Source organism: Nannospalax galili, unplaced genomic scaffold (assembly GCF_000622305.1).
Source record: "Nannospalax galili isolate Female #2095 unplaced genomic scaffold, S.galili_v1.0 scaffold934, whole genome shotgun sequence".
NCBI classification, from domain to species: domain Eukaryota; kingdom Metazoa; phylum Chordata; class Mammalia; order Rodentia; family Spalacidae; genus Nannospalax; species Nannospalax galili.
Window position 1 is genome coordinate 789,764 of NW_008334762.1, and position 14,567 is coordinate 804,330.

Genomic DNA, 14,567 nt, shown 5'->3' on the forward strand with positions numbered 1-14,567 from the left:
AACAAACGACACATGTTCTCCCTCATATGTGGGTCCTAGCACCAAATCCTTATAAGTGAGTTTGTATCCAGACATAACTACAGAAATCAGGATAATGAGAATGAACCTGGTAGGTAAAGGAAAAGAAAGAACCTGAAAGAGAAGAACAGTAGGAAACAGGTGTTAATAAGGAAGATATGGAGTGTGGTGGCGTGCGCCTTTAATCCCAGCTCTCGGGAGGCAGAGGCAGGCGGATCTCTGTGAGTTCAAGGCCAACCTGGTCTACATAGTGAGTTCTAGGACAGCTTGTCTCAAAAAGACCAAAATAATGGGGTTATTTTAATGGAGGGGGGGAAGAGGGAGGGTTATATAAGGGGTTAAAGGGAAAGAAGGAGCTCAAGAGAGGAGAGACCATAGGAGAAGGGTATTATTAAGAGAGAAATGGGGAAAATTAGGAAACCATGGTGGAATGGTTAGACAATGAGAGAGATAAATAATGCCTGTCTAGTTTAAAAAAAAAAAACAGAGGGAACCATATTAACCCAACAACCTACTGACAAATTATACATACAACTATCTTAAGGAAAATAATATATAAGTAGTCAAGGTTTGTCGGAGAGCATTTTGTTTTCGCCCAAGCTTTATCTATGTAGCACATGGTAATTTAAAAAGTACCAGACTGGTGGAACTAACCTTCTTGAATGTTTAACAGCCATACTTTGAGACCTATACTAATCTGGTCAGAGGGAGTTAAAGGACAGTTTTTGCTCCTTGCCCTCCACAGTCGACTAAGTTCCAGGGGACAAATGGAGTGTCTCTCAAAATGTTCTGTAACTATGGTGACTCACCTGTCCTCTTGATTAAGGAGGCCTTGGAGACCTCACCAGATGGACTTGAACCAGTGTCCAGTCTACAAAGAGGAGGGTCAAAACAGAGGAAACATTTCCTCCATGCTTCTAAGTGAAGCCAGCTATGGCCGAGGAGAACCTTTGATTTATCTTCACATAGACAGAACTGGTAAAAGAAAGGAGCCAAGGGCTCCTCCCAAGCCCATGTGACCCCTGAGGAACAGATCCTCAAACAACCTTAAGAGTAAAAATAAATTGGTTAATCTAGGCCAACTGTATGGTCTTAAACACCCAAAAAGAAAGTATAATCAAAGATTAAAGTGATCAGTGTAATTCTTTAAAAGTTCATGTATATAGTTAAAGGCTACATAACAAGAAACAGTGCCAGACAGGAGATACCTTCCTTTGAGTTGTTGGCCAGGGTGGCCCAAAAGACTCACAGATAGTAACCCAAGCATAGAAATGGAGAGATGAACAGCAGACCCCAACCTTATCTAAATGAATGTTGGCAACTGATTGCTGCTAGATGAGGAAGGCCTAGATAGACTGACTAGATTCAGTGGATGGACTAGCACTGGGTAATGGCTAGGGGCACTGATAACACAGTGGACAGTAACAGGGATGATAGAGTATATGGGCTCCAGTGTGTGTGGGGAGGCTATGGGAAGGTGGCATTTGGGATGTGGTTATAAAGATGAATAAGATTGTTTGGGATGTTCTGTATGAAATTCACACACAAAAAATCAATGCAAAAAGAAGAAATGAGAATTCTTTACTGTTATTCCAGGTATAGGTGATTCCCTCGTTTTTGTTTTATTTATTTGATCTTTGAGGCATTTGTGTTTCTTTCTATTGTTGCTTGTCCTGGGGGGTTATAAGAATGCCAGTGGTGTGTAAAATACCCCAAGTTTGGCAAAGTTGCTGGAAAATTTTACTAGTATAATAAGGCCCACTATCTGTTTTTATTTGATAAGACAGCCTCAAAATTGAAAATGTTTGAATAAGATGTTTACTTACATCCTTAGTTTTCTCTCCTGTATGCACAGCAGCATTTTAATCCAAGGAATAAGTGTCTATTGTACAGTGAATATATTTAAGTTTTCCAAACTCAAAATAATCTGCTTATATTCTCATTAATTCTGAACATTATCAACCAACCTTTGGTAAAATTTGCTATATGTTGTGACACTTGAACATTATATTAAAAGATGATAACTCAAGACAGGCCTGATGGCACACGGGCCGGGGGTGGGGGGGCTGTAAGGGGGACAGGCAGAGGCAGGTCTCTGTGTGTTCAAAGCTAGTTCCAGGGCAGTCAGGGCTACATAATGAGACCCTATCTCAAACAGACAGACAAAAAGTAAAAATGATGTATATCAAATGTTATTTATTCATTTATTTATTTTTTAATTTTATGTATATGAGTATATTGCTTGAAAAATGTAGGTGCACTCATGTCATACAATGCCCATGGAGGTCAGAAGAGGGCATCAGATCCCCTGGAATTGGAGTTATATATGTTTGTTAGCTCTCCAGCCCCTCAAATGTTACTTTTAAAATAATTTTTGATTTGCATTTTATGTGTTAAATGCATCTATGTTGCTGGGTTTTGAGCTAACATAATTTGTTAAAATCCTTTCTGCAAAGTGCTATTATAATAGCCATCTTATGGGACTTGGAAAGTGCCCTATTGTATAGAACTCAGTGTTATACACTAATGGCATTCATTAGACTGGAATTCTGTTCCAATAGCAGCCTGGCATTTTCAGCTTCCTCACAGCGTGCAGCTTTGATAATTGTGCTAATGCTAGCTGATTTATGAGGACAACTTCCTAAAGTGTGCTTAATTAACCTGAATATTTTGTAAACAGCTGTACATGTGGGTACCGCAAATTGTGAGGATCTGTCAATCTGATGTGTACAATATGCCTTCTTAATGTTATCACTTTGTACTAAAGCTTAAACCAACAAGAAACTCCAATCAGGTATCTTTTGAATGAATAAGCACTTGAGGAGGATTTTGGAAAATGCTGTTTTAGCCCATATGAAAATGGAAACAGTTTGATTACTCCACTCTGGGTCTGTTGGGCCAGAGGAGTTAGGTAAATTGCTGCCTTTTATGTTAATATAAGGGAAAATATGAAGGCTTGATTGGAAAGGGGTCCACTTTTTCCAGCATGTTGTTGCAATATGATTTTGCCATAATTAGATGTTGCCCATTGATTATGCCATTGAAACAGCACATGCAAGGCCAGTAACACAGGTGGATAAAAAGAATTTAAGAAACGCATAAAAAGAGTTTCTTAAAATATACCGTGAGAGGCAGCTGGCAAGTTCTTAGGAAAAGGATTGTGCCTCTGAGAGGAGTGGGGATTCTTATTTGGTTTTATCTTGAGGGCCGTTGCTATGGTGTCTATAGCTGGACAGATAGGTGAGCATCCTCACTATTTTGTTAAATAGTCAGTTTTACAGTTCAAGTTGTTTCTTTTGAGACTGACCAGTTGGGTAGGGTGCCATGGATTGTAGGATTTAGGGTCCAGTGGTTTGTTTTATAAGACATTGTAAGTGACTGGCATCAGGATCCAAGTAGTTGTGGCCTGGTTGTTAAAGTATGGGAGTTTAGTTTTTGCTTTGGCCTTTTGTCTCACTAGGATTTTGGTCTTGCAGTTGACCTTGAGTGAAAGAGTTCTCATTCAGAAGCCCCTATGACCTCAGTCTCTTTCTATTTCAGCAACTGGTTTAGTGAGTTACCATCCTTATTTAAATAGAAATCACTTGTTTTTTTACCTATTTTATTGAAAATTTCAAGTGAATGACAGGACGTTCCATATGCTACCACTGCATATGAGGTAAGGTGATTCTATCTAGAATTTAGCAAGATTAAAAGTGCTGTACCAGAAATCATATACAAGAAAAATTTAGGTAAAAAAGGATAGTAAATCGTATTAGAACCAAAGCCAAGTTTATCAAAACAGAACGAAGAAAATAATCAGATAATGGACAGAGGAAAAAAGAAATCTCTACTACATACATTTAGAAGTGACAGCAACTGCACAAAGCTAATGACAATAGAGGATTGGGATGGTTTTTAATCATCTTACTGTGAAAAAAATTATTATCAGACAAGTCCTAGAAATAAAACTAAGGATTAGCCTAGGCTTTCTCAAGGGTCCCAGTGAGGTTGAGTCCCCTCATTAATTTAAGCTATAATCCTGGGTACAGTCTCTTTGGGAACAAGCTAGATTACATCTAAAGACAATCAAACATTACTGCTTAGCCTTTTCTTTGACTTCAATGGTCGGCACCTCTTTCCCGGCTTCGGTAGCAGGAACCATGCTGATGATGAGCGATTGACCGGATGTTGTTCTGGGTAAAACTGTCTTTCTAATGGACTGGGATCTTTCTTCCACTGTGCTATAACTTGCTCTGCACTTGGATCTGCCTGGTGTTTCTGCTGGTTCTAGTCCGTCCTTTATCTTCATATACTTTTTCTTTACTTTTTCTTCCTTTGGAGTTTTTGCCTTTGTTCTGCAAGAAGCCATAATAAAGATAAGTGTTGATGGGACTGGAGAGATGGCTCAGTGGTTAAGAGCACTGGCTGCTCTTGCAGATGACCTGACACCCTCATGGCAGCTAGCAACCATCCTGTAACTCCAATTCCAGGGGATCTGAAGCCATCTTTTGACCTCTGCAGGCATTGCATGACACAGGCAATATACTCACACTTAAAATTTAAAAAAAAATTAAAATATTTTAAAAAGAATTAGTGCCTGGTGCATGCATTTAATCTCAGTACTTGGGAGGCAGAGGCAGGCAGATCTCTGTGAGTTCAAAGCCAGTTTGGTCTACATAGTGAGTTCCAGGTCAGCTGGGGCTACAGGGAGACCTTATCTCAAAAATGACCAAAAAGACCTGAAGAGATGGCTCAGCAGTTAAGAACACTGACTGCTCTTGCAGAGGACCTGGGCTCGATTCCCAGCACCCACATGACAGCTATGAACTGTCCTTAACTCCAGTTCCAGGGGAATCTGAAGCCCTCTTCTGACCTCTGTGGCATTGCACGACCTAGGTATACTCACATACATGCAGGCAATACACTCATACACATAAAATAAAAATAATAAATAAAATAGTAAAAAAGAATTAGTGTTGAAACCATAATCAAGCACATTGGAGTCACCGCCTTGCAAACACTATCTGAATGGAGTGACTATGGGAATCACAAATCATGCCTGTCTTGCTTCTATTGTGTTTTATTAAGTTTCCTATGCTGGAGAATGCAGCTGAGTTGTTAAACTGGATTTTCAGTGTTAGTCTAGAATGTAACTTTCTTCTAGCCAAGAAATTTCTGGCTTATTGTTCCTCATATTCTTAGAATCATCCATGCTGAGGATTATTTGCTTTTTAAATGTTTTCTTATTTTATTTTATGGGGATGAAATTTTAAATATTTATTTTAAATACAAATACTATAAAATGCAATAGAAAGTCTATTTTTTTCCCTTCCTGCTCATGAGAGAGCCTCAGGGAGAAACATACCTCTTTCCTAGTATGATTTTCTTAATTTGTCTCATAAGTATTTAAGCTATTAGGTTTTTAAATTTTATTTACATTTTGTTTGTGTGTCTGTGTGGGTATGGATGGGTGGGTGGGTCTATGTGTGTGTCACAGTGCCCATGTGGAGGTCAGAGCAGAACTTGTAGGAACTGATTCTCTTCCACCATGTGAGTCCCTGGGATGGAACTTGGGTTGTCATACTGGTGGCAAGGGTGCCCACTGAACAATCTCTCCAACCCCTGCTATTGCTTTTAAACCTGTTTTATTTACTATTATCTATAGAAAGTTCATGGTAAAAACATACAAGGCTCTGGTCATGCTTGGGAAGGAGACGGGCCTGAGGTATAAATGTGCAGAGATAAATTGAGACTCTTAACCCATTTACCTACATGTCTTTATCACCATGTGTTTCTTGTACAGATTGTTATTTTTAAGTTGCTATAAATGAAGCATTTGGTTTACATTCTACTCTAATAGTTACCATGGTATTGTGTGTAGAAAACAAAGAATGGCATGCATTACATACATGTGGTGCATTTACATGTGGTGCTTTTAGAATCTTAAACTGCGACTAACTTGGTAATAATTTGTTTTCATGATTTTCAGAATGGTCCATGGTTACCCATTTCTAATAGTGTTGGACCTAGCATAATCACTAGATTCAGAAAACCCGAAGAAGTGTTCTATTTCTCACTTTGTTCACATAGATTATAATAATCAGAGGAAAAAAACAACGAAAGGTGAGAAAAGAGTATCATTTCAGTTTTCACATTACTACAAATTAGAAGGCAGCTTGGTGTTCATCTGAACACCAATTTTTGCACTATGAGCTAATCCCAATTCCTTGACTGAATCTGTTTATGACACAAATAGGATAGATGAAATCGGTAGGGTTATTTTGGTCTTTACACATTTTTTATATATTGAATGAATATTTGTGAAAATGTTTACTGGCATAATGTTGACCTGATTTATATATTCATATTTCTGTGTGTATGTATGTCTGTTACCATGTGTTGTGAAACATCTCTCATCGCCTCATGTGTTTGAACACTTGGTGCCCAGCTGATGGCAGTGTTTGGAAAGGCTGTGGAAACTTTAGGAGGTGGAGTAGAGCCCTGATGAGGAAGTGAGTCCCTTCCTCAAAGTGAGGTTTGAGGGTTTAACTTGGCCCAACTTCCTGTTTACTCTCTGCTTCCTGGTTATGGATGCAATTTGACAAGATGGCCTCCTGCTCCTGCCACCGTGCCTTCCCCACTCTAATGGGCTGTATCCCCATGAACTGTAGACCAAAATACACCCTTCCTCCCTTAAGTTGCTTCATGTCAAGTGTTCTGTCACAGCAACTTGAAAAGTAACGAAGGCACCGTGATTCTTATTGATTATTGTTACTAGGTTTTTGTTGTTTGTTTTATCAAGTTATCACGAACACTGAATTAGCAAATATGAACCATTTCTCTCAGGAGAACTACAGGGTAGGTTCATATGAGTCTTATTCCGTAATGTTTTTGTCAAGTGATAAATATATAACTTTCTTTTCTGCATGTTTATCTGTAGAGATCCATTATTTAAGGTGATGAATTAACCTGATGAACTGTGCATTCACTACATTGAGCTCCTAGATAATTGCATTATAATTAGTAACCCTAAATGAAGCTTACAGAATTCCACATATTTTCTGAGAGATACCATAGCAATTTTGCACTTAGGAACTCTGGACAGTACTTCAGCACTACTCTAAAGGCTCGTTTTAAACAACAAAGTCATCCCCCCCAAATATTAAATAAAAACTCAAGCTACGAAATGAAAACATTTAAAATCATGGCAAAAATAGATGGCAAAGAATCAGCTACTCACAGCATGAAAGCTGAAAGAAGAAAGTGTAGTAAAGTATGAGAATTTCTTAGCTGATAGTATACATGTCAAATTTCTTTCTTTCTTTCTTTCTTTCTTTCTTTCTTTCTTTCTTTCTTTCTTTCTTTCTTTCTTTCTTTCTTTCTTTCTTTTTTTTAACGACTTTTTCACTTGTCCATGAATGACACAAAAGAAGATCAAGCAAGCTACTGAGATGGCTCAGTGGATAAGATCACTGTCTGCTCTTACAGAGGACCCTGGTTTGGTTCCCAGCACCTACATGGTGGGTCACAACCATCTCTAACTCTGGTTCCAGGAGATCTAACACCTTCTTCTGACCTCTTTGGGCATTACATACATGTGGTACATTTACATACATGCAGACAAAACAAACACATTAAAAACAGATAAATTAAAAAGAAATTAAAGCATAGTAAGTGTTGATTTGTGGGTAGTCAATAAATTATAGTAAATAAGGAGATCCACAAAGATAGAATTTATGAACAATTAAGGTTGATAATGATAGAATATGTGAACTGCAAAAGAGCCACAAGCCTCATTAGGGAAAGCCATAAATCCCTTAAAGTGTCTAACTGGCCCTAAATTGGTAGCCTGGCCTTGTTCAAGCTTTATCAATTGGTCAGTCCCTGGACTGAGAGAGACTCTTTGTAGAGTCCATCTGTCTCCTTTAGTTCTATAGATAACTCTCCTGCCTCTCTGAGAAAAGAGACCCTCAAGGATACCAAACCTGGGCACTAATTCAATTCCCCACAAAGTGCAGCTGCGTCTCAGAACTTTCTTATAAAAACTCCTTGTTTCTTTGTCTAGTTGTAGATGCTTGGTCCCTTAGCAGCCTCTACTTCTCACTGTGTCTTGTTTGAAGATATATTCCTTGCCTGTTGCAGGTTTGGTTCTGTTTTCTTGTCTCCTACTCCTCTATCTTTCCTTTCATTCTCCAAAAATCTAACAGATTATATTTATATGAATTTAAAATAAGCCTGGATTTTATATGGAGATAAAGTTTAACTAGTAAGTGCTAATATAAAAGCAATAGTTGTTAGCATTAGATTAGTCTTAACTATGCCAATGCTTAAAATAGAACTGAATTAGGAGCTGGCTTGGAGGTAGCTCATCCAGGACTCTCTACCTCTGTGTCAGCCTCCTGTCTCTTCACTTGTTCTAGCTTTATTACCTGAGCCGTTTGGTCTCTCTTTCCTTTGAGGAGTCTTCCAAGGTCTCTCTTTCCTGTGATTCCCAGGAGAAGTTTAAACATTTTGGGCATCTCTTCTTTTGTTGGAAAGAGAAAGGCAAGTCTTCTTGGAGGGGCTACCTCTGTGACTTTACCCTTTTGGTTTAGAAGAACTCTGTGGACAGGAGAGGAACACTGTTTTAGGTAGCTCTGTGATTGTTTTACCAAAATCTATCTGAAAAATGGTAAATTCTCCTACACATGAACTTTCAGTGGGTACCAACATTCAGTTTTAAGTGTATCTCACAGAGAAAGTTGTAACTTATCCTTGTAACACACTTATCCTCATCTTGGATTTTATAAAACCTACTATGTTCACCTTCTTTTTCAGTGCCTTGCTCTGTTATTCAAGATGACCAGTGCCCTTGCCTCAGCCTTCTAAGTGGTAGGATTCTAAGTGTGAGCCATCAGCCTAGCTCTAATGAGGTTTAAAGGTTGTACCTGGCTTTTTCATGAGGAGCTTTTTAGAAGTTGGATAATGCAGAAGAATTCCTTGGAGAGCCTTTTTGTCCAGGGTTAAAAGATTGGCAAACCTGTGGGCTACCACGTCAGAAGTTCGACGGTTTCCTCCTCCTGTTGCCAGAAGACTGTAAGAGAAAAGCTGGTCTTAGAACATTTTTCCCTTTTAAATCTCAACACAAAATTGTGAATTTAATTATTCAGTTACACATTTTAAGTACTTTATTATTTTTATGTGTATGAGTGTATTGCCTGCATGTATGTGAGTGCACCCATGTGGCGCAATGCCACAGAGGTCAGAAGAGGGCTTCAGATTTCCCTGGAGCTGGAGTTAAGGATGGTTCGTAGTCACCATGTGGGTGCTGGGAATCAAACTCAGGTCCTCTGTAAAAGCAGTCAGTGCTCTTAATCACTGAGCCATCTCTCCAGCCCCAGTTATACATTTTAAAGTTGGTATCACAAGGTTAATTTGTAAGGTGCTGACTTTTCTTAGACATAATACAGTTTTTCCCAACAGTAAGTATAGAATCGTTAGAAAATATTGTTTGTTTGCTTCCTTTAGCCCTGGGATGGTTAGTTTTAATTATCAGCCTGACATAATCGAGAATCCCTGGGAAGAGAATCTCAGGGAGGGATTGTCTAGATTAGTTTGCCTGTGAGCAGTCTGTGGATATGATCTTGATTATGTTCATTGAGGTGGGAAGAATCACCCATTGTGGATGGAACCCTTGGGGATCTGGGCATGGAATACTGGATTGTATCAGAATTAAGAAAGAACTGAACACTAGCATGCATGCTTTAAATCCTTGCTTTCCATTCTTGACTGTGGATGTGATAGTTGCTTCAATTTCCTATTGCTTGGACTTCCCTAAAATGTTCTAGTTTGGATTCTCTGTTGTGCCCCTCTGAACAACAGCTTCTGTGTGCTAACTCTAAGGAAATACTTCCTAGAAGATTCACTTTAATGCTGCTGGTCTCTTATTAATCAAAGCTGATTTTTCAGCCCCAGCTGACAAACTTCTATTGTCCTAGTAAAGCAAAAGTTTTACTTCCGCATTTTTTTTCAGATTTAAATTTTTATTTATATTGTATATTATGTGTATGAGTGGTTTCTCTGCATGTATGTAAGAGCACCACACATACATGCAGTGCATGTAGAGGCCAGGAGAGGGCATTGTATTTCCTGGAACTGGAGTTAGAGACAGTTGTAAGCCACAATTTAGGTGCTGGGAAATGAACCTGAGTTTTCTGCAAGAACAGAAAGCATTCTTGACCACTGACCCATTTCTCTAGCTCTATCCAGATTCTTAATTCAAAATATCACATGAACATCCCTGATATTCTTTGCTTCCTTCTGAAACTTCCCAAGCCAGGCCTCCATCATCTGCTTTTCTACTGATACTCTTATCTTCAAACACCACAGAGTAACCCATTAGGCTCTAAGCACTCAATGACTTTTCTAACCCTAAGTTCTAAATACTTCCATTATCATCCCACAAAAACAAAACAAAATAAAATAGAACAAAAAACCCAAACATGGTTAGGCCCTTCACTGAGGGAAGCCAAGGGAGGAAATCAAGGCAAGAACTAAAGCAAAGATCATGGAAGAACACTGCTTATTGGCTTGCTTTTCCCTGGATTTCTTAGTTGCTTTCTTACACCACCCAGGCTTACCTACCTAGGACTGGCACTGCCCACAGTGGCCTGGGCCCTCCTATATCAATTAGCAATGACAACAATGTCACACAGAAAATATTGCCTCATAGGCTAATCTGATGGAAGAAATTCCTCAATTGAGAGTCCATCTTCTTAGATATCTCTAATTTGTGTCAAGTTGACAAAAGCTAACTAGCACACCTGCAATGGTACATTGTGAACCAAATACACTTTCTCCCTGAAGCTGCTATTGTCAAGGAATTTTATCACAGCAACAGAAACAAAATTAAGACAACATATGCATGTTATTTTAAGCTTCCTGGAAACTAAAGGTACTACTTATCTAAAACCCATGAGAAATGCACATATAATGTCTAAACATTAGTGCATATGTATACCTGGGAGCTGCTTGGCAAAGAACACGGTGCCAGTCAGAAGAAACCTCCCTTTGAGAGGTTGGTGAGAGTAGTCCAGGAGACTCCCAAAATAACACAGGCTGTTGACAAACCTCTTGGTTATCTCCCAGAACCAGTACATAAGATACTATTGCTAAAGACAGGACATACTTTAGATACAGGACTTGGAGCAGTGGAACTGACCTGGAAACCTTCTACCTGAAGTTTAGCTCTAATAATGCTAGATAATAATATGCAAACTGGCAAGGGAGAAAAACAATTAGTGGTCCAACTCAACCCTAAAGCCTAATTGCCATAATGACTGGCATGGCAAACTACCTGTATTGGTGCAGTGATGGACTGTTATTTGGAAGAGTAAGATGCAATAAACCATTTCCTCCCCAGGTTGCTTTGGGTAAGTGTTTTATTCCAGGAATATAAAGCAACTACAAGTACTTAATGAGGTATAACAGTTAGGGAGGAGTCTGAAGCTCCTGTCACCTACAGCTCTGGCAAATATTAAACATACCCCAAACTCCAGTCAGATTAGCATAAAACTTTACACGAAATGTCCATTTACTTCAGTTCCTATTGCCCGTTACATCATTCCTAGCTTTCAGCAGAGACAAATGGTTACAAATAATGCCAAAAGGCAAAAAAAAAAAAGACAAAGTACATGTCAGAAACAGATCAGGGTGACACAGATGTTAGAAGTCATTGTCACAGAATTTTAAAAAATGGATTAATATGTTAAGGAGTATAATTGCAAAAAGAATCACACAAAAACAGAGATGGAAATTCTAAGAAAGAGCTAAAGGAAATGTAGAAATTAAAAACACCGTAACAGATATGAAGAGTGCTTCTGATGGACTCAGCAGCAAATTTTCTTGGGAAACAATCAGTGAACTGGAAGATAGGTCAATAGAAAATTTCCAGATTGAAATGCAGGAGAATAAGTAAAACTGAACACAAAGAACTAAGGAATCGTTTTGAATTATGAGACATGTACATAACTGGGGTACCAGAAGGAGAAGGAAGAGAAGAGAAAACACATGTAAGCAATAATTGTGAAGAACTTTTCAAAATTAATGTCAGACAATGAACCACAGAAGCAGAGAGAATGGAGAATTTCAAACATAGGTAATTAGTCCACCTCTAAACTCTCATTAGAGAAGCTTCTGTTTTGCAGTAGGTAGCAATTAGTACAGAGACCTACAAGTGATGAACATGCAGGGAATAAGAGACTGTGGAATGATCAGCTCCAAATGGGACATCTATATCAAACCTCTCCACAAGGCTCAGGGATCATCAGGGAAGAGGAGGAGATAAGATTGTAGAATTCAGAGGTAGTGGATATCTGCAGCAAATAGTAGTTGTCAGGCATGACAGGACCATTGCGCACATGAACTTACAGCAGCTGTGACTGTATGCATAAGACCTTCACAAGATCAAGCCAGCTAAAATAGCAGAATGGAGTGGGGAGCTCATGAAACCCCACCCCTAGTTGAGGAGGTATTGATAACTGATGGTTGCTGTGGGAGAATCAGTTTTCTTCATGGATGCAGGCCCTGAAAGACTACCCATGCTCCAGCAGATGGTCTTATATCCATGTGCATACAGGTACCACTAAATTGACTCAGTGGGTTTAAAAACAGAGCACACGAAGTTGAGAGTTTTGAAAAGTGGTGGGAAGGGAGGGGAATTAGACAGGAGAGAATGGAGGTAGATTTGATCAAAACAAATTATCAGCTCTATGAAACTCTTAAACAACAACAACAAAACATAAATAAAACAAACAAACAAAAACTCTCAAAATCCTGTCATGTCATATTCAAACTACAGGGAACCAATGACAAAGAGTAAATATTAAAAACTAGAGGGTGGAAATACTTAAGTCACACATGGACCAGGATAAGAATCATAGTCGATTTCTTATCACAAACCACTCTCATCACTAGATAGTGAAGTATTCAAGGTGTTGAAAAAAGTCTGCCAGGCTAGAATTTTGTGTTTAGTACGAGTATTCTTCAGAAGTAAAGGAGAAACAAAGACTTTCTCAGATTAACAAAAGCTAAGGGACTCCATTTCTAGAGACCTGCCCAGCAGAAAATGCTCAAAGAATTTTCAGGGAAAAAGAGAATATAGATCAGAAGCTTAGGTCTACACAGAGAAAGAAAAAAACACTAGAAAAAGGAGTAAATAAAGGGAAATAAAACATTTCATCTTTGTTCTTATCTAGGAGATAACTAAATGACAGTGTAGCAGTTTGTGGTAATGATGGAATATGCATACATGAATGATAGTGCCTGGGTGGAAGGGAGAGACTTCATAAGGCAACAAACAGCTCTACACACAAAGTAGTATGTGAGGCAGACTTAGAACCGGTTTAAAATGTGTATCAAAACCTTTAGGGAAAGTCTTAATATATTCTTTTAAAGTTCTGCTTTTGTGCAGGTCTGGGTGGTTTGAAAATCCTGAGTAGCTGGGATTATAGGTGTATGCTACTATGGCTAGCTAAGAATAATTATGCTAAGAGAGAAGAGAAAAATGAATCTTGGAAAATGTTCAATTAAAGCTAGAGCTTCATTGGGTATGGTGGAGTGTGCCTTTCATCCCAGCACTTGGGATATGAGGCAGGAGGATCGTGAATTTCAGGTCAGCCTGGACTGCATAATAATACCCTGTCTTAAAAACAAAACAAACAACAACAGCAACAACAAACAAAAAAACCATGTAAAAGCAAACAAAGCAAACACCTGGCAAAGCAAGCAAGCAAATACCAGAGCAGGAAGAAAAGAAAAGGTAGTGGGGAAGAGGGCTGCCTTAGGCATCAAAATTGAGCACTTATCTGAACCCAACATTGAAGATGGGGCTTGGGAAGGTAAGCCAGGGCTCTCTAGACCACTGAAGAATGGAATTGCATCTCCAAGACAGAAAGTATATATTTAGAATCCTTCAGTGTGACTATATTAATGCCTACCTACTTTAGTCAATGATTTTGCCTTTCTTTTGATCCATGACAAAAAAAAAAATCACTTTAGTCCTCTCCTTCCTCTCCAAGACAAGCTCTGCTTTTGCCAGAGAAGACAAAAGCAATGAATTTGACACCACCCATATAGCTCCATCATTCTATAATGCTTGTATATATGTATGTACAGGGGGCTCTCCCTCTCTTCATGGGTTGTTGGCCACGGGCCCACGAGGGCAGGGAGAGCAGAAGTGGCGAATGGGGTCAGGACAGCCAGTGAGCGCTGATGGAAGACAGCCCTTCCGGGGAGACTGGTCGCAGGCACAGTGAAACAGCAGTGATACAGCTCCAGACAGTGAAACAGCTCCGTTTATTAGTGGGAGAACTCGAGAATTTATAGTGTGGAGGCAGTAGCAAAAGCCTCAGTTGATAGGTGCTCATAGTATGCTTTATTTACATGTGGCAGTGGGCTCCTATCTTCCAGACTATCAGGCAATGCCTGATTATCATATAGAAAAAACCTGAGGGTAGTTTTAACTCCAGGTAACTATACCAAAGGTCATGTTTTTAGATAAGGTCAGGCATCCATGCTTGGTGGCACTT

General features: G+C 39.1%; 1 protein-coding gene across 1 annotated transcript in view; it reads right to left on the reverse strand.

Annotated features, from left to right (window-relative positions):
• Nucleotides 1–4,093: 4,093 nt before the first annotated feature.
• The window catches only part of Cngb3 (cyclic nucleotide gated channel subunit beta 3), a 198,120-nt gene continuing 187,646 nt past the window's right edge, over nucleotides 4,094–14,567 (reverse strand). Inside the window, 4 exon segments of the mRNA XM_029561798.1 lie at nucleotides 4,094–4,355; nucleotides 6,970–7,001; nucleotides 8,430–8,599; nucleotides 8,928–9,073. Coding sequence (XP_029417658.1) covers nucleotides 4,094–4,355; nucleotides 6,970–7,001; nucleotides 8,430–8,599; nucleotides 8,928–9,073 — 610 coding nt within the window.